Source organism: Diceros bicornis, chromosome 3 (genome assembly GCF_020826845.1).
Source record: "Diceros bicornis minor isolate mBicDic1 chromosome 3, mDicBic1.mat.cur, whole genome shotgun sequence".
Lineage (NCBI taxonomy): Eukaryota > Metazoa > Chordata > Mammalia > Perissodactyla > Rhinocerotidae > Diceros > Diceros bicornis.
Window position 1 is genome coordinate 63,260,810 of NC_080742.1, and position 25,716 is coordinate 63,286,525.

Genomic DNA, 25,716 nt, shown 5'->3' on the forward strand with positions numbered 1-25,716 from the left:
AGACCTTTCACCTCTTTGGTTAAGTTTATTCCTAGGTATTTTATTCTTTTTGTTGCAATTTTAAACGGGATTGTAATCTTAACTTCTCTTTATGCTACTTCGTTGTTAGTGTATAGAAATGCAACTGATTTTTGTATGTTGATTTTGTATCCTGCAACTTTACCGTATTCGTTTATTACTTCTAAAAGTTTTTTGGTCTAGACACCAACTTTAGAACAACAAGTTTTCTCTAAGTTATTCCAGAAGACAATTTGCATATAACTTTTGGAAATCTCCACTCCAAACTTCTTTCAATGTAAACTTCACATAATTTTAAGTTTAACAAGTTAAACAACATACTAGACGTAATAACAAGTTAAAGAACATACTAGACGGCCCCATGGCTTAGCGGTTAAGTGCACGCACTCTGCTACTGGCGGCCCAGGTTTGGATCCCGGGCGCGCACCAACGCAATGCTTCTCCAGCCATGCTGAGGCCGCGTCCCACATACAGCAACTAGAAGGATGTGCAGCTATGACGTACAACTATCTACTGGGGCTTTGGGGAAAAAAAAAGGAGGAGGATTGGCAATAGATGTGAGCTCAGAGCCGATCTTCCTCAGCAAAAAAAGAGGAGGATTAGCATGGATGTTAGCTCAGGGCTGATCTTCCTCACAAAAAAAAAAAAAAAAAGCACATACTAGAATATCTGGGATCAGTGCTCTAGACTTTTCTACCTACTAAAAGTATATATGTGTGTGTGTGTGTATATATATATGTGTGTGTGTGTATATATATATATACATATATATATTTATCAGTAAAGTAATTGAATGACCAAAACCATCCTACAACTGTGCTAATAATTTGGTCTTAAAAGGATATTCAAATATGGGTAATTAAAATTTCTTAAAATTCCAGGCCAGGGGCCAGCCCAGTGGTGTAGTGGTTAAGTGCACGCACGTGTTCCGCTTCAGTGGCCCGGGGTTCGCAGGTTCGGGTCCCAGGCACGCACTGACACACTGTTTGTCAAGCCATGCTGTGGCGGCATCCCATATAAAGTAGAGGAAGATGGGCACGGATGTTAGCCCAGGGCCGATCTTCCTCAGCAAAGAAAAAAGAGGAGGATTGGCATCGGATGTTAGCTCAGGGTTGATCTTCCTCAAAAAAAAAGAAAACTATCCCAGGCCATATCCAGAAAAAATGGTGTCATTTAGTAAAATTTCTTTAGAATTTCCGTTTACAATGCTCAGAAAAGAAACAAACTATAGATGCAGAGAACTATCTGATAATTATTTTTATTCACCTCTACTCTGCTTCTATTATGACTGCATTAGAAGACCATATAAAGAAATTTAGTAAAGTTACATTTCAGTTCAAGGCCTTTTTAAAACCTTTGCATTCCCAGCATAGAAATAATACATAGAAATCTCATTCCTAGTGCTTGAGAAACAATGAAGCACGTGCTTTAAAGAATGAAGTCGTATTAGTTTTCACCTGCATTGATGCTCCTTCCACTCTTGCCACGCAGGCGACCTGATCCAGGAAAGTCACTGCCACGGGCACCGCCACAAAAAAGCCTCTACAAAAGGCTTTGAAGTATCTCTTCAACCAGCCTTGTGACTGTGCCATACCTAAAAACCACAAAGAAAACAAGTATGAAAATAGCCTCAAAAAGGTGAAAAAGAAAGACACAAAAACAGCACAAGAAAAATAAGAGTTAAGGAAGAGCAACCTCGTCTCTTAATATATTTCACACTTGTCCCTGTAACCACTGGAATAAATTTGACTTAAAATCAAGGGTAAATACATTAACTCAGGTTAATTCTTTTCAGTAGCTCAAGTCCACTTGATAACTTCAGTGGAAAATTTCTCCCCACAAAGCAAAAAGTTAGAAAAAAATAAGCATTCTAAAAGTAAATCCTCTTCTGTTGCTGACTATTATGGTGGAGATGCTCCTTATACTCCTGATATCTGTTCTCTTTCTACAGTAACAGAAGTTTTAATAAGACATGTGGCTGCCCAGCCTCCCTTGCAGCTAAGTGTGACCATGTGACTTCAGTTTAATGAATGGCATATGAGCAGAAATGATACACTTCCACATTGTGCCCTTTAAAGGAATATGCCTTCCCCTTTCAGTACCCCATTTCATGATAACTGTGCTAACGAGGTGGTGGTAGGAGTAGGAGTAGCCATTTCAATCTATGAGATAAAGCTTCAAGTTAAAGATGGCAAAGCAACAAAATAGAAGGGTTCTACGTCCCCAGCACCATGGAGGCACCATAACTGCCCTGCATTGCTTACACTGGAACTGTTAAATGAGAAATAAATCACTTTCTATCATGTTTAAACCACTGCTAAACAGTGGTTTTTGTTATAGTAGCCAAATTGATCCTAACTAATACAAAAATGAAATCTATGCTAGATCAAGAAAAAAAAATCACTGCGTGTGAATTTGATACAGAGAATTACCAAGCCTCACCTAGCTCTATAACCACTTGATTAATTTCCAGATTTTCTAGGGATAAGAAGATTCCTTAATTATCTCATACAATGAAAAACAAAACAGTGAGAGATCACGATGTGCTACCATATCAGACCAAATGGAGTCAAACATAGTCCAACAGATGAAGAACTCTCCCGGCTGGCAAAGATAAATGACCAGTTTGATCACTGTCTTACTTAAACAAGCTCTATGTACTACCCAAGACTGGAAGGAGGAGGTGAAATGGGGGAGGGGGGAGAATAGAGGTCTCTTGACCTCTCCTTCCTTAGGGTGTGAGACTAGATCAGAGCAACTGAAAAGTTCCCTGAGGCTTGTTCAGCCCTAAACCCACAGCCCAGTTTGCTTCCAAGATGATCTAACATTTCCTGTCCTCTTGAGAGCAGGTCCAAAAGGGTCCAGAAATGTAATTCAGACCAAGAATATGCCAGAAAGGCATACACTTGGACATTACTTAGGCTTTTCTTTTTTTAAGTTCCCAAAAGTCACCTTACCAATGAGAGCATTGTCATGATAATATTAATATTATAGAGGAAAAGAAGCCAAAAATAGATAAGAACCTAAGAAGAAAAGGAAAAAGATTAAGAAATATATTCAAGAAGAAAAAGAGAGAAAGGGAGGGAGAAAATAAGTAATATAAAAAAATAAAAAACTATAGCCATATTCTATCCAGATACTCATTTCTGAAGATTTTACCCAGTGAACTTAAACTTGAAATGAGAGACAAGAGGAACATGTGAAGAAAGGTGTTACTATCTACATGACACAAATCATTATAGTTATGGGACCCAAGACACCAATTCTCATTTTATTTTAAAGGAATTTCTCCTTTTGAAGACACATACAAGAGAGGTCACATGGTAATAAGGAACACATAGTCTTCTGACCCTGACAAAGCAAACGAACTCTCCAGAGTTAGCAAGGTAGGACAATGTCTTTCAAATTTTTTGCCTGTGTCCCACATTAAGAAATACATTTTATATAGCAACCAAGTACTCATACACATACACACTTACACATATATACTCACATTGCAGCAAATAAGAATTGAAAAGTTTCACAAAACAATATTAATCCTTACTATATAATAAGCAATAATTTTAGTCTGTTCTATTCCATTGGATGGGACAAGATGGATACAGGAAGACTAGATTATTCCAGTGGTCTAGGGCAAGAGATGATGGTAGGCTGGACTAGGGTGGTGGTAGAAGAGATGAACTAAAATGGGCAGACTTAAATAGTAAATATTTTGGAGGTTAAACTGACAGGATTGGAAATGGATGGGCAGTGGTGGGAGAGAAGAAAAGATAAAGAGAAGGAAGTGTCAAGAGGCACTAGTGACCTATCAAAGCACTATTATTTTGTCATTCCCTTGAGTTACATTCCAAGATACTAAAAACATGCTCAAAATTCAATTCCTCAAACTTTTATTCAGTCCTACTAAGTACAAGGCCATAGGCTAGGTGCTAGGGATATAGGAGTGAAAAAGCAGACATAGTCCCTGCTCTCAGGCAGTTAAAATGTACCATGGAAGACTGCCCTAAACAAATATTCTCAATGAAGATGAGCATTAAAAAGAGCCAATGTCAACACATTATTTGACATTGGTCATAAAGGAATCTTTTCAGATGACATGCCTACCCAGACTAGGGAAACTAAAGAAAAAATAAACAAGTGGGACTTTATCAGGTTAAAGAGCTTCTACAAGACAAACGAAACCAGAATCAAGATGAACAGACAACCCACCAGCTGGAAGAAAATATTTGCAAAACATACATCTGACAAGGGGTTGGTCTCCATAATATATAAAGAACTCACACAACTGAACAACAAAAAAACAAACAACCCGATCAAAAAATGGGCAGAGGAAATGAACAGACACTTCTCCAAAGAAGATATATAGATGGCCAATAGGCACATGAAAAGATGTTCAACATCACTAATCATCAGGGAAATGCAAATCAAAACAACACTAAGATATCTCACACCCGTTAGAATGGCTATAATCACCAAGACAAAAAACAACAAATGTTGGAGAGGATGTGGAGAAACAGGAACCCTCATACACAGCTGGTGGGAATGCAAACTGGTGCAGGCTCTATGGAAAATGGTATGGAGATTCCTCAAAGAATTAAAAGTAGAAATACCCTATGATCCAGCTATCCCACTACTGGGAATCTATCCAACGAACCTGAAATCAACAATCCAAAGAGGCTTATGCACCCCTATGTTCATTGCAGCATTATTCACTATAGTCAAGAAGTGGAAGCAACCTAAATGTCCCTCGACTGATGACTGGATCAAGAAGATGTGGTATATATATACAATGGAATACTACTCAGCCATAAAAAAAGACAAAATCGTCCCATTTGCAACAACATGGATGGGCCTGGAGGGTATTATGTTAAGTGAAGTAAGCCAGAAAGAGAAAGACAAACACTGTATGATCTCACTCATATGTGGAATATAAACCAACACATGGACAGAGAAAATTGTTTGTGGTTACTAGGGGCAATGGGGGCAGGGGGTGGGCACAAGGGGTGAAGGGAGACATATATATGGTGATGGACAAACAAAAATGTACAACCCAAAATTTCACAATGTTAAAAACTATTCAAACATCAATAAAAAAAATGAGAAAGAAAAAAAAAAAAGAGCCAATGTCCCTGGAGCACGACAACGTGGAGCAAGGAAGTCTACCTGTGGTATTATGATTTATAATAAGAAACACGTGTATGGCGATGGACTGTAATTAGTCTTTGGGTGGTGAGCATGATGTAATCTACACAGAAATCAAAACACAATGATGTACACTTGAAATTTATATAATGTTATAAACCAATGTTACCTCAATTAAAAAAAAAGAATCTAAAACAAAAACAGAAACACATATTTGGTCTTTGTCCCATTACTGGCACAGAGACCCTAAAACACTTAGAATTTCCTAAGTGATGAGACCTATAAAGGAGTCTTTTGTTATGTTAATGAGATGACTTGGAAAGCCCCTAGGTTACCTAAGGATGGGAGCTGGTAACCAGAAGAACCAACCCTGCGATTAGAGGGTTAGAACATTCAGCACCACCCTCTACCTCTCAGCAGGAGAAAGGGGACGAAAGTTGAATCAATCGCCAATGGCCAATGATTTAATCAATCATGTCTATGTAATGAAGCCTCCATAAAAACCCAAAAGGTCAGGGTTCAGAGAGCTTCTGGGTTGGTGAACACATCAAGATTTGGGAAGAATGGTTCACTGGGAGAGGGCATGGAAGCTCCTCGCCCTTTCCCCATACCATACCCTATGCATCTCTTCCATCTGGCTGTTCCTGAGTTATGTTCTTTTATAACAAACTGGTAATCTAATAAGTAAAATCTTTCTCTGAGTTCTGTGAGATGCTCTAACAAATTAATCGAACCCAAGGAGGGATTCATGGGAACCTTTGATCTATAGCCAGTCAGTCAGAAGTATAGGTAACAACCTGGACTTCCAATTGGCATCTGAAAGTGAAGGGGGTCTTGTGAGACTGAGCCCTTAAGCTGTGGGATCTGATGCTATCTCCAGGGAGATAGTGTCAGAATTGAGTCGAATTATAGGACACCCAGATGGTGTCAGAGAACTGCTTGGTGGGGGAAGACCCCCACACATCTGCTGTGAAAAGAGTTGGATGGTAGTAGTGTGAGAGTAAAGGAGAACCACAGGAGGAGGACTGAGTTTTTCCTTTATACTGTCCATCAGAAAATGATTAGGGAAGGTCTTACAATGGAAATGGCATTTGAGGTGAGACCTGGGCATTTCAGGCAAAAAGAGCAGCATGTGCGAAAGCTTACAAGCAAAATAAAATGTGGCTATTTAAGAAACTAAAAGTTCAGTTTGGATGGAGTATATACAAAATTTATTATGTTAATTTTTAATTTTTAATTCAGTAAAAATTTATTTATTGACTGCCAAACACCAATGCTAAGTGCAGAGGATATAAAGACGGCTAAGCATGCATTATAATACCATTTAAAAACTCTCACTAAACAATAATTTACATTTTCTATGTAAATTTACATATGCATATAAAAGTATTTAAAATAGAGTACTATTTGTATTATTGTTTTAATTGCTTAATAAACACTCATATGTCACTTGTATAATTATTAAAGTATGGGGGGGGAAGCAGGCTTATCAAAATGCTAAGAGTGGTTAATTCTAGATGTTGGGAATGTAAATAATGACTACTTTCTTTGACCTTTGTTGGTTTCTAACATTTAAAAAAGAAAGAAAGACGGTCCTAAGAAGTCACTTTAATATATTTGATACTATGGGGTAACAACAATTTTGATCTCTTTGCCATCCTGATAAACAAACCACACTTTCTCAGTCCAGTCTCTCTGCTGCTCTAAGTTAGAACAAAAAATATTGAGTAAGATTCTTCCCTATTTATGCAGCAGTCAATATATTTAACTGACTGCAATTCTTATGTAGCCAGTTCAGGCTATGATGGAACACTGCATGCTTTTGAAAACTTCTTGAGAGTTTGAAGAGCCTTAGAAATTCTTACCTTTCTACTCACCCATGTGAGCACTTTAGTTCAAACAGGGAAAAAATGCTGATAGTTCATATTACAACCAACTTGACTACTTGACTATTTTAAGTAACTAATAAACTAGCTTAAAACACAGAAACCTATGCTTGCTGAAATAAGCAAAAATAGATTTTAGCGATCAGGTCAAAATAGGCTTACAACCAGAGGATTTAGACTAAAAAAAATGGATAGGACAAATGCAAATAGAAAAACATGCTTTAAACATCTGTGGCTCTTAGAATAGAAGTAGCAAACATATGACAGAATGAAAACATAGGAAGAGTTCTCTTTGCTCTTCACTGCACCCCGCATGCATGGACTTGCACCAAATAACTAGAGATTCCTGCAGGATAGAAATGAGGAAAGCTTTCAAATATGATGATGCCATAGCTATCTCTGTTATAGGATGGCATGCATGACTGCAATGTAAATTAAGGAAAAAAAAAGCATTAACATAAGTTGCCTTAAATTCAGATTCCCAAAATTTTGAGCCTCCCCTTCTTTTCTAATATATACTCTCCTATATATTGCTACTCCGTTCAGTCACTGCAGCACCCAGGCAGCAGCGTGGTAATGAGAGTCAGAGGCCCTGAAATGGCGTCCTCTCTCTGTCTATAACTAGCTGCAGGTCTTCATCAACTCAATTCTGGGCCTCAGTTTCTTCACCTGTAAAAAGAAGGGGGTTAGATTCAATTTCTAAGATCCTTTCTAGGCCCAACATTCCGTATCCCTATAAATTTTTGAGTTGTTTCTCAAGGACTTCAGCAGATACCAAAATAAAGAAAGGCACTCAGGTTACTATTGACTAAGAAGAGATATGAAGTTGCCTTATAGGTTTGAGACATTTAAGTGTTGAAAAGGAAAAAAGACTTCGCTTTTATTAAACGAGTTAAAAAGGGGAAGCAGAGAGGCAGCTGGAACTAGCGTAAATCATGTAAAAGAACATTTTAAATATAGGTAAAGACAGAAAACCTGCTGGTCTTTCACTTCTCATTTTCGCAACTCGTCTGCTGACCGGGGCACTGCCGTCATCTCCTGCACAAAAGACAGGACAAGTACTCTTCTATTGAGAGATTCTCAAAGAGCATGTGGGAGGTACGCCCAACTGAAAGGGTGCAGATTCTGCTCCAAGCCAAGGGAAAAAATAAAAGCTACCTTGCAAATAAGTGTTGCTATTTTCAGAGGCTCAAAAGAAAAGTACAGTCCTGTTCTAACTGAATTGTGAAAGACACCTATACCTCATAATAATAAAACACTTTTAAAAGCTTCTATCATTAAAATATTAAAGAAGCCATACATAAATGAAGAAATGGACATTATATTTCTATGTCAAGTCTTATCAAATAAAATGTTTAAAGTTTTATGGCATTCACATTTTGTTAAAGTTAATACATTTCCTTTTCTCTAAAGAATCATTGGGATGATCTGGTATTTTGTTCACACCTTAAATATCTAAAACTACCATACTAATAAGCACCTAGTGCCCACTGCCTCTGAGAAAATTTCCTTTAAGCAACAACAATGTGGTACTAAAATCACCCTGGCAAAAAGGGAATAATTTCTATCAGTAACCTCCTTGTTTTAGTAACCTCACAAGTCATTTAGGTTCAAAACATTGCTCCTGAAAAAATTATTGCTTAAGTAGTAGGCACACCTGGTTCACTGCTGAAGTACTTAAACTGAGAATATTTTTAAATAAGCTTTCAGAGTCAGTTGAAACCATATTTGCCACCTGGCATATAGCACCTTCAAGGGAAAGTTTCTTGATGAGGCTGACCTCAACCGCATAATGACCTGTACTTTCAATGCTTCTCTTTCCTCTCACGACTTATGGTTTGATCATGTATGAATTCATCTGAAATCATTCTTGCTTTTTATATTTTAGCTTGTACAAAGTCACTAATCACTCATCCATAGCAACCAGGTGGATAAGTACACCTCAAGTCATCCTAATTATAAAAACTATTTAAAAACTGTGTGGGAGGTTTGAAGTAAGAGGAAAATAATAAATTGCAGAGCGCTATCTTATATAAAATGTAATCTTTCAATCATAGTAGTAAACCTGCACATTTGGATAACGAAATCAAGATTTTATCTATAAACTCAAATTATATATCAAACTTTGAATATCAGAGAATATAAGAATAACAATCCAAGCAAATTTGACACCCAATTCCTGACTCACTCAATATACGTTTATTGATCACTACTATGTATCTGGGAACTGTCCTAAGGGGTGAGTACATCATGCAGAACAAGGCAGGCATGGTCCTTGGCCATGAGAAGCTTGCATTTTCATTTTTTCTACATTAAACGCCTACTTTGTGCTAGACACTATGCTAAGACACCAAAGGTAAAAAGACACAGCAAGTCATTAGTTCCTACCCAGAGGAACTTGCAACAAGATCACAAGAAATGAGAGGATGACCACACAAGATCAGGCCACCCTCCTCCATGGATCTCTCCAGGAGCTCCTGGTACCAATAACCTCACTCTGGAAATAGAGCCTAAGCATGTGTGAAACCAGGAGGCATGAGGATACATTTGGACTAAATCAGGGGAAAAATAATAACTGATGAACTAGAACAATTCTGATTCCACTGGAAGCAGATGTGGGAAAGTAATCTATAGAAACCAATTCAAAAAAAAAAATTTCAGGGCCACCTTTCTCCTTTCACATTATAAATAAATATTATAAAAATAGACAATTGGTAATCTTTAGAATGTGAACTCCAGAATCAAATTCTTTATTTATTAACTTGTATGACTTACCAATTCTCACTCGAAAATTCTCAGAAAGGACAAAATGGAAAGGAAAAATTTAAATGAAGAAAAACTAGCCAAAAATAATAAAGGAAGAAATGTAATGGGGTTAGACATAAAGTGAATCATGTTCTGGCAAAGATATCCCCCCAAAAGAGTCAACACTGATAGACTGATGAAGATAAAGGTCCTCTATCTTGACCTAAAACTTCTTCTTTGACAGAGATAATTGGAACTATCCATTGGTATACAGATGAGTATCTGGATACTAAGAGAAGAAAGGTTAAAACTGACATATTCAATTTTAAGTCAGGAATATTTAAAAGCAAATGAATTCCAAGGGCATGTTTTACTACAACTGGTGTAGAGAGAAAACACCACCAGACCACAACTAGGATATGCAAATTCATAAAGACTTCCTGGGTTTTTGGTAAGGACTCCCTCATCTTGCAAATGTGATGCGGTTATGCCTGCCTTTCCCTCTGCCTCGGTGGAAGAGGATAGCTCCCCCTGTCTGAGCTGAGGCTAGAGGTTCTCTGAAGACTCTGCAGCAGCAAAGAGGGAAAGTCAGTGGAAAATTGGTAGCTCTGAATCTAACACCTCAGTTCAAATTCAATGTGACTTTGAACAAATTACTTCATCTTCCTGAGCTACAATTTTTTCATGTCAGAAACATTGCAGGATGTTTTGAAGGTTCAAAATGTCCATATGTGTGCTTTTGTTTTAAAGTAAGCATTTGTATGAAGAAAAAAATAAAGAACACGTAAAACTAGCATCTGAATACGTTATAGAATGTATTAGAGAACATTGGCTAGATCATCAAATAAAAAGTATTTCTTCAGATAAAAGCATATCTAAAGAAAAAGATTAGAAATAACTAATCAGAAAAGGACAATAGACTTAAGGATGTCCATTACATACAATAAAACTGATAAAGCCTATCTTCTAGGTAATGGGACACCTAATATACAGAGTGATATTTTGTTCTGCTTTGAACCTAATCTTGTCCTAAGATTTGACTGGTTAGAGACTATCATATTTCCTGTTATTGGCCAATTAACAAGAATTATAGAGTGCTAACACCAGCACTGTATTACGTGTCTTGAGAATTTTTTTTTTAAAAAGCAGAATAAAAGAAAAATATAGCTTAGTGCCAGAATTGGACCACAGGAATAAACTATATAATATTGAGGGAAAAAAAAGAAAAATAAGGGGCCGGCCCGGTGGCATAGTGGTTAAGTTCACCCGCTCTGCTTCGGCGGCCCCAGGTTCGGATCCCGGGTGCAGACGTACAAACCACTTATCAAGCCATGCTGTGGCAGGAGTCCCACATATAAGGTAGAGGGAGACGGGCACAGGTGTTAGCTCGGGGCCAATCTTCCTCAGCAAAAAGAGGAGGACTGGCAACAGATGTTAGCTCAGGGCTAATCTTCCTCACAAAAAAAAAAAGAGCGAAAAAGAAGAGCTGGAATTACGGAAAAAATTTCATGAGAAAAGTTGAAAAGAAAAAAATGAATTAGAATGTACGTGGTGAGTTTATGAATGTTCACTGTAAAATTCTTACAACTTTTCCACATGTTTAAAAATTTTCATTAAAACGTTGGACAGGGCAGGCCCTGTGGCTTAGCGGTTAGGTGCGCGCACTCTGCTGCTGGCGGCCCGGGTTCGGATCCTGGGCGCGCACCGACGCACCGCTTCTCTGGCCGTGCTGAGGCCGCGTCCCACGTACAGCAACTAGAAGGATGTGCAACTATGACATACAACTATCTACTGGGGCTTTGGGGGTAAAATAAATAAATAAATAAAATCTTTAAAAAAAAAAAAAGTTGGACATAAAAGAAGGATAAATTACATTTGGTAAATTTCTCAGACAAGAGGAATAAGATTATGAGAGTAAAGGTACATATGGCTTATTTGAGATAGTGAGAATGCTGGCCAGACCAGAGAACAGGATACATACTAAGAGAAGTATGGAATAAGACTGGATTTAATACTTATTTTTTATTTTGCTTTGTTTTGTTCCTTAGCAATATGGAAATCTTCATGACTCCAATATTTTTGGAAACCATATAAAATAAAATCCATAACACTACACTAGGCCTCTCCAAGAGCTGGCTCAGGCCACCCTAATCCTATAAATTATCCTATCTTTTAACTCCATACAGACATCATTTGACTGCATTTACAACTCAGGCCCAATCTCAAATTTCAGTTATTAAAATGCCATAAGTTCTGCAAAAAGAGTTTACCATAAAAATTAACAGGACAGTGAATAGCTTTTTATAGAATGAGAAAAATCCTATTAAATGATAACCATTAGCAAGGAGAAGCTTGGTAAGCTTTAAACTCTAATAACCACAAAATTCGGATTTCAACACTGCACTCTATATTTTTTTCCAATTTAGTAGACAAGCATAACTGCTATCATTAAGTAGAAGCTAAAGGCAATGTGGATTTTAAGCTAACAATGTGGCAACTTAATATATGTGTAAATGAAACAGACCAGGTACTCATCCACAACTCAAACTAATTAGAGAACTTGGGACTATTTCACCATAACCCTATTTATTCCTGAAGCAGTAATATTTTGAATTAGCAAAAGAACATATTTCCCGTATCAGAATACTTGCTGAAGAGCTAAAAAAGAAAATACCGCATTATTTAGCATTTCAGCTGTGTGTGAAATTGGTTTTAAAAAATTAAGAGAGCGTGTAAACGGAAAAAGCATCCCTCTCAAAAAAAATTTCACACCCTTCAAAAATAAAAACTAAGAAACAGGAGCGAGACAGGGGAAATAAGGAAAGATGATAACATTGAAACCTAAAAAAAAAGAGTGCAAAATAAACAAGAAGAATATTAGAAAGTGAGCATCAGGCAATAACACGCGTAATGGGAAAATGTCCCCGGAAATGCCACGTGGCACACAGAGCCCAGAGCACAGGCATCTGAGGCGTGAGCTCTGCTGCTCCTTCCCTACTTTGCTACCTTGTATTTTGGTCTACTGTCCAACACTGCTTCATATCCGTTTCTCTTACTCTCTTTTCACAGCAACCCTATTTCTGCCCTATTTTCAAATGGCACAAGGGTCTCTAAAGGGCTCGACAGTAAGTGGAAGAGGCAATTTTTTAAAAGAACACGATTTTAAGGTCTCATGAAAATCCTATCCTGACCGCTACCCTTCATGCCTCAAATACGCTGCTTTCTTTACCAGACTACAAATGCCTGTAAGTGAATATAACACACCAGTTCAATTCGCATCCAGAGATAAGGAGCAAAAACATGGCTTTTCCTTTGACCAGGGTGGGACTAGGAAGTAGGAAGGTCTCTCAAAATAACCAAGACCACCAGACCCTAAAGGGGCAAAGATGGGAAGGTAAGGTCACAAAAAGGTGGGACTGGGAAATACAATGTAACCAGCAAATTTATGGCCAGCCTAGGGACTGTGATTACTCTTTGTGGAACAATAAATATAAAAATTAGAAAAACAGGCTCCCCCAGCAGGAAAGCATGTTAAGGCTCTGATTAGTCTGTCCAAAACAAAACCCGTCCAAACCATGGCTGGAAGTTTTGGAAGGCTGCCCACAGCCCATCTACGGCAGCTGCATGTCCACAGGGAGCTCAAGCAGTAGCGGCGCAGACTGAGTATTGGATAAAGACACAAGCCAGATGAGAAGATACACACAATTTAAGGTGAAAGCAACAACAGCCAATGCCTTTGGAATGAGTGGCTGTAGTCCTTTCAACTTGTAAGTGCAAGCACACGCGTGCGCACACACACACTTGTTGAAATGGCAATAAAGGCCAGGCTGGCATCATAAAAAAAAGGCAGTAGCCAAGTGGTCAGAGTACAAAGAGACTCATCCTGCGCAGCCTGGAGACCAAGGCAGATGGAGCGCAGCACTCTCTGGACTCAAGTATCTGCTGCACGGCAAGTCCAGGGAGCATAATGAGCCCCTGGTGAGTACTACAGCATATGGAGCTGAGATGTTATTTAGATTGCTCCCCACACATAAATGCCTTATTTTGATTTTGCATACTTGCCTGTATATTAGAAGATACTGTCTAAGATATTTGTGAAATTTCACCAACATGCAATGCCCTGAGGTTAGAATGAATCTGCCAATCAAAACATTTAAAATTACTCATGGAAGTGTGAAATAATGTAAAACGATAAAAAAAAAAAAAGGCTGCAAGCAGGCACCTGCAATGAAATACAAAAATCCTGTTGTGTATTGGTTTAATATGAGTTCAAATCCACTTGTTTATGACTTAAGTGAAGTTACTGTTTTCTTTTTTTCCACTTGTTTACAGCTTAAATGAAGTTGTTTGCATCCAAGAGTGAAGTTAGCTGTGTCAGGATGCCGTCATTTGACTTCTGTGGTCGTTGATAAGCACTCAGTAGCTCAGCTGATGACAGGCACTGCTGGGGACTTATGATTAGAACATGTGGGGAAGCAACTGTGGCTAGGGGACATTTACCCTTTAAATACTAAGAGTTTGTGAGGACTTATTCAAGAGTTTTGGTCTGGGCAAGGCGACTTTTACTGACCAAAATAACTCTCTGAAGCCCCGTGGGGCTCTAGCTCCTGCCGTGGCCAGGCATTCCTGGTCAGTATGGTAAAAACCATGCAGCGGCCCTGCAAAGGAGATCAGCCTGCCCATCAACACCAGTGCCTTCATTCCCTAGCAAGCTGCTCTAGCAACAAGGGACTTTTATTTTGTGCTGGCAGCTGGATGTCAGCTCTCGGTTGGCAAAGTCATCTCTCCCTCAAACCAACCTCCTAGAAAAGGTACACCTCAACTGAACTTGGACTTTATTTCTGTCATCTCCTCTTGCCTGGAACAATAAATAGTGTGATTAATCTGGCATTGGTTTGGAGTATCTTATTTCTTTATTGGTTTATTAAGAGACATTATCCTGTGTGTCACTGGCTTGTGAAATTATTATAATTCCCTCAGTGAACCTATGGTAAATAAATTGCTGGTAAAGGTAAACGCATATATTTGTCCCCCCCCACAAAAAACAGACTTCTAGTTTATAATTCCAAAGAAGCATGAGAAGTTGGAGAAATAAAGCAACTTAAAACGTCACCAGATTATTATGAATATTATTTTGTATATCTATTTTTAGATACTTTAGATACAGTAAAAGCCAATGGCTGTCAAATACAACAGAGTATAGCATTATGTGACATTCCATCAGTCTAAGACTCTTTAAATGAATTAATGTATTAAAAGCTACTATATTAATGCAGAAATAGTCAAATATATGAATGGAACAAAAGGGAGCCATGGTGGTTTAAAAATATTCCTGCCAATTCCTTGACAGTCTCCCTTCAAAATAATGAACCTAATTCCCATCTTCCTAGGGGTGGGCTGGACTTAGTGATTTGCTTCTAGCAAACAGAATGTGGCATAAATGTTGCTATGTGACTTCTGAAGCTAGTCGTAAAGAGGATATCTTCCTCCTGGTGCTCTCTCCTAGATCCCTACTTCTAGGCAAGCCAATACCATGTCATGAGGACCACCAGCCCAGGCAGAGAGGAATTGAGGCCTCCCTCCCCCAGTAACCAGCACCCCCTTGGCCAGCCAGGTGAACAAGCCACCTGCAAGGCAGAGCCTCCTGCCTCAGTTAAGCCTTCAGATGACTGTGGCTTGGGTTGAAATCTTAACTTCAATCTTAAGACAGACTCTGAACCAGAACCGCAAGGCTGAACTGCTCCTAAATTTCGGACCCACGGAAACTGTGAGAGAGAACAAATGTTTTAAGCCACCGAGTTTTGTGGTAATTTGTTTTGCAAAAATAACAAATAGTAAACCCAGAAATAGACCCAAGGACACAAAGAAATTTGGTATATGATAAAGATACTCACATTGAGGAGGAAGGGCTTTAATTAACAAACGACGTTGAAATAACTAGCCACAATTTGGAAGGAAAAAAAAAATCAAAGGTGGATATTCATTTAACTCGTTATAGAAAAAGAAATGCCGGATAACTCAAAGATTAAATGTAAAAAATAAAAATAAAAACATAAAAGTAATAAAAGAAAATAAAGGCAAACAGTCTTTTATGAGTAGAAAGAGGCATTTTTGAACATTTTACAAAACTCAGAAGACATAAAAGAAAAATACTGATAGATTTTACTGCATAATAATCAAAAAATACCATAAGTAAGGTTAAAAGATAATCAACATGATATAAAAAATTGCAATATATATTAATCTCATAAGGTTAATGTCTCTAAAATTATATAATTCTTATAAATTATAAGAAAAAAGACAAGTGTTCTAAGAGAAAAGTGAGTAAAATATATGAAAGGCATTTCACTGAAAGCAAAATATAGATAGTATATAAAGATATAAAAAGATATTCAATCACACTAATAATACAATAATACAAATGAAAACAAAATATCACCTTTTTTAGCCTATCAGACTGTCAAAGATTCAGAAAACTAATAAAAGTACTCAGTGTGGGAAAATAGAACCTCTCATGCTCTCCTGGCGGTGTAAATGGGTACAACCTTTCTTGAATGTAATATGGCAATATGTACCAAAATGTTACATGAGGGGCCAGCCCCCTGGCTTGGTGGTTAAGTGCGTGCGCTCCGCTACTGGCGGCCCGGGTTGGGATCCCGGGCGCGCACCAACACACTGCTTGTCTGGCCATGCTGAGGCCGCGTCCCACATACAGTAACTAGAAGGATGTGCAACTATGACATACAACTATCTACTGAGGCTCTGGGGAGAAAAGGGGGAAAAAGGAGGAGGATTGGCAACAGATGTTAGCTTAGGGCCGGTCTTCCTCACAAAAAAAAAAAAAATGTTACATGAACACACCTCTGATGCAGAGACACCACCTCTAGGGTGCAAAGATATGATCACCGATTTTCAGTACACCACTATTTATAACAGTGAAAAACTGAAAACAACCTAAATGTCCACAAAAAAATAAAGTATGACATGCATACAGTGGAATAATTTGCAATCATTAAACAGGACACTGGATAGCTATATTGCTTGACATTCTGTTTTGAAAAAAAGTTGGAAAACTAGAAGTATAATACGAACTCATTTATGTGAAATTTTATATACACACATCATCATCATCATCACCATCATCAAAAGAGGTCAGGTGAGGAAAAGTATGAACCCAAATGATGACAGCAGTATTTACTGGCAGCTGTCAAGGGATTTTTACTCTCCTCTTTATACTTTTCCATATTATTTAAATTCTCGATAATGGATATATATTATCCTTATATACTACAGCAAATTAACATTAGCCGTTTCCGCTACAACAGATAATTCTTTAACGTGAATTAGCTCATACACAGGGAAATGGCAAGTCTCATTTAGTGGCTTCAAGACTTTCCACTATGGTAAACTGAGGAAGCTGAGAGTGCAGATGAAGAAATGCAAAATACTTTCCCATGTTTAAAATAAAATTGATAAATCAACACCCTGGATCAGATTTTTAACTTTGACGAAATTAGTCTCTGTTAGAAGTGGGTGGCTTTAACTCAAGGGAGGAAAACCAGAGTTTAAGGCCTAAGACAGACTGTGATGCTGGGTATAAATGCCAGTTAGATTTAACCACGTTGTTTTTATTACAACTGTCATTTTTTTGTCTTGGTTCTGTTTACAAAATTCCACTGGTTTCAAGTCATGTATTCCTAACCCTATTTTCCCTATAAGCCCTATCACTTATAGCACATGATTTTGCAGAATTAAAGATTTTTCAGGAATACAAACATGGCATTAATAGAGAAATGCCTACACTATTCTTAGTAAAATGCAAAGAGGTAGAGAAACATTCCACAAGTAAAGAAAAAGAAAAGAAACCTTAAACTTGATTTTGCTTTAGCAATACTTTCTAACGTGAAAGATGTGAAACACAGGGCAAAACAATCTCAATATTCTTGATTTACATCACACATTTTTATTATACATTATGTATATAAAGAAAAAGAAATGGTCCTTGCCCCATTAGACACTTAAAATCTCAACAAGACAGAGAATTAAACAGGCATCAACAGTGGTGGTGGTGAAGGAACTACTCCAAGTAACTTTTTTTCCCCTCAATGGCACGAACATGAGAGAGATTTACTTCTTTCTCATGTAAAAGGATTCGGGAGGCAGGCAGTTCCTAATGACCTTGCACTGCTCACCATGGCAGTTCACCCACCATCTTTCTTTTTTTTTAAACCACTTTATTCAGGTATGATTGATATACAAAAAGCTGTACATATTTAATGTATACAACTTGATGAGTTTGGAGATAAGTATACATCCATGAAACCAGCACCATAATATATTCCATAAACATACTGGACACTTCCAAAAGTTTCCTCCTGCCCTCTGTTAGTCCCATTAACCTTTGAACATAGTATTGAATTATATATCCTCAGTTGGGGTGGGTGGGGGAGGAGAAATGCAAACAATGAGGAAAGAAGTTCTGAAACTATTTTAGATACATTGTAGCATTGAGCAAATGGGTAAGGGTGTTAGTGGAAGCCACAGTGCTCTTTGTGGAAAAAAGGAGATATAAACACATAGGGAGAAGTCAAGGAAGAATCCTCTGGAGACCTAAAACCAAAGATAACCCAGTAGTGACAAGTATATCTACTACCCAGATAGTAGGTTCTAATACCATTCCTCACTATAAGGAACCAGGGCTCTTGAAAGAAAGGGCTCATTCTAGGGCTAAGGCAGGGAAGGTATAAGATGAACCTAGAATATCTTGTTACGCCACCAAGTAAATTAGTGCTCAGAAAAGTGATGGAAGCACATTAAAAGGACATAGAGGCCTGCTTAAAGGTGTTCCTACTGGCTAAATATGGGAAAATTTGATCACCTAAATAATTAAGGTCAATGATTATAAACCATTGAAAAACACCTTTGGATTTGCTTATTTTCTGAAACTGGGCAATACTAAGGAATGGGGTATTTAACCTCAAAAGGTAAATTAGATAATGCTAAATTAATTTGGTATAAGTAATCAATACCATGAAAATATTTTATAAACTGTTAAGTTTAATAAAATGCAAATTTACTTTAAAATGTTTCCTTTGTGATCATTCTCAGAAATATGTTACAAATGAAGTCCCTGTGCAAGTGCAAAAAAATTTTTCAGTTCATAAACTATCCTTCTATATAATTTCCAAAGTAAAATTGTTGAGCTGAGTAAATAAAGTTTTCCACTGTTCTTTGATTATTATGTCTGCATATCCAACTGTTAAAAGAATTAGAGATCCAATAGTAAAATGGAAAGTTTGTGAATTTGAACTAAAATGCACGTTTCATTAATTATCATTAGTACTAGTATACAATAGTTGGACTCCCAAGGGTTTATGAAACCGCTGATGTTAAAATTATCTAAGACTAAAGGATGTTGGGAGAAGCAGAGAAATGATTACCTAAAACAGAATTGAGTTGGCATCTCTTCCTTCAGTATTTACTCCTTTCACATCAACATTTATTGAGTACCTGCTATGTGCCAGGCATCATACCAGTTTCAATACTCAAAGAATGAAGACATATCTGTGGATCTATAGATATTGAACATAAGCATTGTTCTTTTGAATCACTCCAGCCTCCTGATAAGGTTAAGAGGGCCACAAAAATAAAATGAAGAAATAGACTTTATAAAAGAGAGAGGCAATTGGAGATGTTATGGAAAGATAAACTACACAGTATTATATACTTTCTGGTCCTTCTGCTCTCAGAGAATGACTCTGTCATCCAAACAGTTGCCTCAAGGTCTACAAGGTAGTTAGCCAAAGTTTCCTCTCCTGAAAAAATACAAATCATAACTTCCTCTTGCTTGAAACCCTTCAATAACTCTCCATGTCCTATAGCATATGAAGCTCCTTAGATTCAGCATACACAGCTAATTATGATTAGGTCCCTAGTCTCATCACTCTTTCCTTAGCATATCAGGCTCCAGCCAAACTCAGCTACATGCAATTTCTAGAATATGTCATACTTTTACTTGTTTCGGGGCCCTTATATACGTTCTCCTTCTGTCCTCATCACTCTTCCCATCTTCCTGTGTCTTGGCCAACTCCTATTCATCCTTCAGGTTTGCTTAGATATCACTCTACCAGGATGTCCACCCTGACTCTCCAAGTCTAAATTAGATGCCCCTCCTATGTGTTCCCATAAAATTCTACACTTCCCCTACCATAGCATTTATCACACCTGATTTCCTCATCCTTACCTCCAATCAGCTATTGAGTTCTGTGAGGGCAGGGACTCGTGTTCACTGCCATTCCTCCATGCCTTGCACTGGTGTTCAATGTTCAATACAGTTTTATTGAAGAAGTTAATAAATTACTTCCAATAAGTAATTACTAAAAATAATTTTTAATTATTTTGGTAAGCTAACCTCATAATTTCCTGTCCATGAAGACTATCTGTATTATATTCAGAATATGACAGATGTTGTGGAGATTTGGACTGAGAGAAAGGCAGTGCCCAATCACATGCAAAAAACTGTGTTTGTGTGGTATGTGTATGTGCACACACATGAGCATGTGCACGTGTCTATTTGACCATCTCCATCTCTTATCTGAGAGTTTTACTTGGCACTTGAAGATATATATGGAGAAAGTGTTTTGTTTTTCAAATTACATATATAATATATGTATATATGCATATATTATATATATGTACATGTATATTGAACTTCAAGAGGTTGATTTTTTTTGGTGTTTTCTTCAATAAATCATAATACAGCACTCATGTCTAAAGGCAGTAAAGATGGGTAACAAGGATCAAGTAATTTTTCATAATCCATTCAACTCTAAGGCATTAAGAATTTTTTTTTCAATTAAAAGCTTACTTTTGGGAAGTATTTAGCTTGTTTTTCCTTAAAAATGGTGTTTTTTATCTGTGCTCCATGGTATTATAAGGATTCCCCAGAGGCTCCAGGGCCTAAGGAAGCAGACACTAAGTGAGCAGAGTTCTGAGGCCCGACTCCCTGCTTCAATCAGAGCCACTTTGCTTTTATCTGTTTTTTTTTCCCTAATAATAGAAATCCAGAAAATATTTTCCTTGAAGAAGGGTTCACTACAATAAAATAAGAAGAAAAGAAAAAGGTTAAAAACCACCACCTTAAAGAATCAGCAGTGGATTGAAGCTCACACTATATAATTCAAGCCCTAATGTCTTTCATATTTCTCTTTTAGAGTAAATTTATCTCTGTCAGGTTTATAGGCTCTTATTTGTGCTAAAATGAGAAATACCATTTGAATGCAGAAATATCCAGGTAGAGAGAAAACAACATGGGTTTTAAGAAGTATATTTATTCTCTGATGCAGCTGTTTCTAAATTTATTTATCTTATAATGTTTAATGACATTATTTATGTATCAATCTTCAAGTTAACTATTCATAACACAGAATACCAAAATAATCTAATTGAATGACAGAAAAGGCCACTGTAAATGCCAGCTGCTATGTTTTACATACTGTAGACAAATATCCCATCTCACCTTAATAATTTCTGTAAAAAGATCACCTTAAATGGAAAAATTCACCAAACTCACATTTAACTAGCAATTTTATCTGTTTTGCCAACAAAGAAACAAAAAGAGAACAGGGGAACTGAAACCAGGAGCTGCTCCATCATCAACATTCGGAAGACCAGTGGGGAGAATTCGATCTGCTGGTGGGCACGCAGTGAGAAGCAGAAATGGGATTCTCTCAAACAGAAACCTTCCGCCGTCCTATGCACAACAGTGCTGGAATTGTGGAATGGCCCTTGACCGAAAGTCAGGTAAACACCTGAAAACAACTCCCAGCTCTGTAACTTAATAAAGGCGGATCCGAAACCTTTAGAGATGAACACATATAACTACTCATAAGATCTACTGACCTGAAAAGCAACCAACCTAATTTTCATCTCTTCCGGGAAACCGTTCGTGAGCACTCTAATTCACAGTGCCATTTTCCACCTCCCAACTCCTCTGGTGTGTACTAGCCACACCCTCACTTGGCATTCAACATTGTTGAGTTATCTTTTGGAGATATATCCATTCTTCCCAACTAGATTGTAAGCCCCTAAAGGGTAAGTACCACGTCTCACTCCTCCGTAGAGACCCCAGTGTTCTCGGAATTTTGCTAAGCATTTGCGGGTGCTACATAAATGTTTCTTGACTGCTTGCTTAATTTTAGATATGGTTTATATTACCACTCAGTTACAATGTCGATGGAAAGACAGTTTGGTATGGTTGTGTCAGACACTTCATTCCTTTAAACGCCAGCCAGTCAGGGGCATAAGAGAGAAACCGGGTGGCCAGAGCAGGCTGTTTTGAGAGCCACTCAATCCGTCTGATAATACCTCGACACCTGTGTCACTCCCAAAGAACCAAGCGCCCATCCTCTTCTAGGGCTAAACCTTTTCTCCTTCTCCCATGCTCAGTACCAAATTAGAAATCAGAAAACTTGGATTCCAGTCCTAGCTACACCAATGACTAGGCAATTCATTTTATCTATTTGAGTAGAGTACCTCTAAGGGTCCTTGCTCCAACTATCTATAATTCTGAGTCTAACTTCAGGCCTTTACCTTCCATATCAGAAATCCATGGAATGGTCCCTTCCTCCCAGTACTAAAATTACCTGTCTTCCGTGATATATCCCATCATCATCATCATTGCACCTGTGCTCTCCAAGACCATTTCTGACTTCTGCTGTAAGGCGTAACAACTCGACATTATGTTCACTTCTAACAATGACTGTTAAATTTTTTGTCTGATCTTTACTTCACACCTGTACTCATTTAACAAACACGCGTCAAGTGTCTGGTTGGATAGTTCAGGTTAACACACACACTTAGGGAAACTTCTAATATATTCTCGCTGTCAACAGCAAAGTATGACCCCATTTGCAAATAAACACCAGTAATAATAAATAAAATTAAATTATTTTCATACTGGTCACCAAATAGGTTGTTTTCAACTTAATCAACAGCTCAGTAGCCCTGACAATAATTCCCTGATCTTTCCAATTTTGTAAGAAACTTATTTTTATTGTCTCATCAACATCAAATGATATTAGGGGACATCACAAGGGTTGTTACAGTAAATGGCTTAGAAAGAAAACCCAGTAACAATTTTGATAGATTTTAGGGAATATATGAGCTAGATAAAAATATATGAGCCATATAGAAACGTAAAGCAATTTAAATTAATATCTATCAGTTGTGAATAATGAAGAAGTTTTTCAGAACCTAATGCAGCTTTGTTCTGCAAAAAAGACTAGGTGTATCTCCCCAAAACCTTTCCCTAGCCAAGTAATTTGTCATCCAATTAATGAAAAAGAAGGCTGGCAATTTCATGTCTTCATACTTGTCCAGCAAAAAGAGCCATAACAAAATCACAGAGGAAAGGTCAGGTTTAGAAGTGAGACATACCTAACAGAATCCTCCAGGAAATATTTACAAAAATATTTACAATGTTATTTTTCCTTGGCCAAAATTATACCAACATTTTGCTACATTTTCACTGTTAACTTCAGTACAAACATTAAAAAGCTGCATAAAAATTTTTGACTAACAACACAGTGAGGTTTTGTTTCATTTTTAATAATGACAGAGTGATTGGCCACTCACAAAATCAGTCAAAAGTATTCTGCCACAAATTATTAACAAATCTATAATCTCTGAAAGAAGCACTAATTGGAAAAAGAAAAGAAAAACTGAAAAAAACAATTTTATTGTGAAACCAATGAAATAACAATTTCAGTCTAATAAAGAATATTCATTTTGTGTTGTCTAAAATATATCACTATATCAACAATATTACACTAAAAATTTTTGTTATTCTAATTACCTCGATTAATCCCTACATTAACCCTATTTATATCCCATTTTAAAAGATATAAACTCACGCTCAGAGCATGTGAGTAATCTTCCTAAGGTCACACAGATAGCAAGTAGCAGAGCTGAGTCCAGGTTATTTGACCCCGAGGCTTGTGCACTTAAGCACTATGCTCCACTGCCACCCAGTTATTCGCCACTCCCAGTAAACATTCACCGCTCCCAATGAACTCAGAGCAGGATGAGTTATTGATTTCATAACTGCTGTTACAGCATTTAAATGCAGCTTATATGAAGCATGTTCTGAATACACAACTGGTTCAATCCACTACATAAAAGGTAAATGCTCTTCTCATTAATTTCTAATAAATTTTCAAATGGGGAAGAGGTACAAAAGGAAGAAAAGTACAAATCTATAAACAACATCAATTAATAGAAAAATATAATAGAGTTGTCCTTGGATTTAACAAGTAGTGAAAACCCTTGTTATCCTGCTGTTCTATCAGCCCTCTGAATTGCCTCTTAGAATTTGAAATTTCACTGCTGAAACTAAAGAAAGCTGGAAGATATACGCATTCCAAAACATTGTGCGCTTTTGCAATTTCCCTTCTACATTTATTACCCGGATCTTGAAACACTCAAGGAACTAAACCAATTCAACTGTATGCATAAAATGTAAAATTGGAAACACCACAAAATCAACGTGACCTTTATAGTGTAACACTTTTCACGATGGTTTAGATAATACTAGAAAAACATTTTACAGTGTTTAAGGCATAATCTTCATGTGTAATATTTTCAGCAAACATAAAAGCAAATATAGAAAAGTACTGAAAAATCAACCACATTTTTTAAACAAAAACTACAATTAATTTTAAACTACCACTTTTTCTGCAGTATTACATTATCCATTAAACATTCATAATCATATTAGTGTGTTCTACTTTTTAAATACAAAGCTGATGTAACCACCATCACCCTACCCCAGTCACCTCTGCAATTGGTAGGGCCTACTAGTATGACTAATGCTCCCCCAGTTTATGCATATTGGTCTGCTTGAGAACAAAAATATGTGTCGGGCAAAGGGCCAAGATGAGCCTTCTCTACAAACCAACAAGACCACCCTTGATTAATCCCAAGGCACCAGTCTCAACAGCATGTTTTCTAACCAATCAGACTCCTCAGTCAAAGATACTTTTTAAGCAAAGATAATAATTAGATAGTCGATATTACCATAAAATTAAATTTTGTATGAGAGCAAATGTAGTCTTCTATCTTCAGATCCAATCATATATTTGTTAAAACTAAAAGATATGCAAATCTGTGCTAATAGGATGGCAAACTTTCCCCAAGAGAGAATCACACTTCAGATAAATCACCACTCATAATGTTTTTTCCATAATCAACTAGCAATCCTTGAGAATATATGTTTCCCCTTCGACTACTTTCATTAAGTCTTTTCAATAGAAGCTGATGAGAAAATACTTTTCCTAAGACTTTTTTTCTGCACCACTCCTAGCAGGAGAGAAAAATTAGCAAAACAAAGGAATTCAGAATCCACCCCACCCCTCTTTACTAAATGGTGTGGATGTGTATATCCTACTGCCTTTAACACCTGAGGATTAGGAAGAAAAAGAAATCAAGGAAACAAACTGAGCAATTTCTAATACCTGGCTAAAAGACAAATTCTGTCTTTAAAATTGAGTGTGGTTCCTATCAACTCTATGAATTCAGTTCATATTTCTTTAATGCAAAAGAGGGAAAGAACAAGGTTACAGCACAAAGAGACAAAACAATGAAACATCAACAAAGCAACTAAATTAGATACCTCACCTGTCACAGAGAAAATCAATAAGACCCAAAGAATTTATACTGTACACTGATATATTTAGGGAAAAACTTTGGAATACAAAAGTCTTTAGCCTTTGGTGTACTAAACATATTCTGCTCCAACAGCCGGAAGAAATCAAAAAAAAGATGGCCTCTGCGACAGAGGACAAACAGGACTCAGGCCTACTCTAACCGAAAAGCAAAACAAGAGAGGAAAGCATTTGGGGAGGCGAGGTTTACATTCAACATGGAT

General features: G+C 37.3%; 1 protein-coding gene across 5 annotated transcripts in view; it reads right to left on the minus strand.

Annotated features, from left to right (window-relative positions):
- IMMP2L (inner mitochondrial membrane peptidase subunit 2) overlaps positions 1-25,716 on the minus strand; it is an 846,417-nt gene that overhangs the window by 804,897 nt on the left and 15,804 nt on the right. For all 5 annotated transcript variants that reach the window (XM_058528430.1, XM_058528465.1, XM_058528455.1 and 2 more), the window contains exon 2: positions 1,476-1,612. In XM_058528430.1, coding sequence (XP_058384413.1) covers positions 1,476-1,610 — 135 coding nt within the window. In that variant the 5' untranslated portion in view covers positions 1,611-1,612. The remainder of the gene's footprint in view (positions 1-1,475; positions 1,613-25,716) is intronic.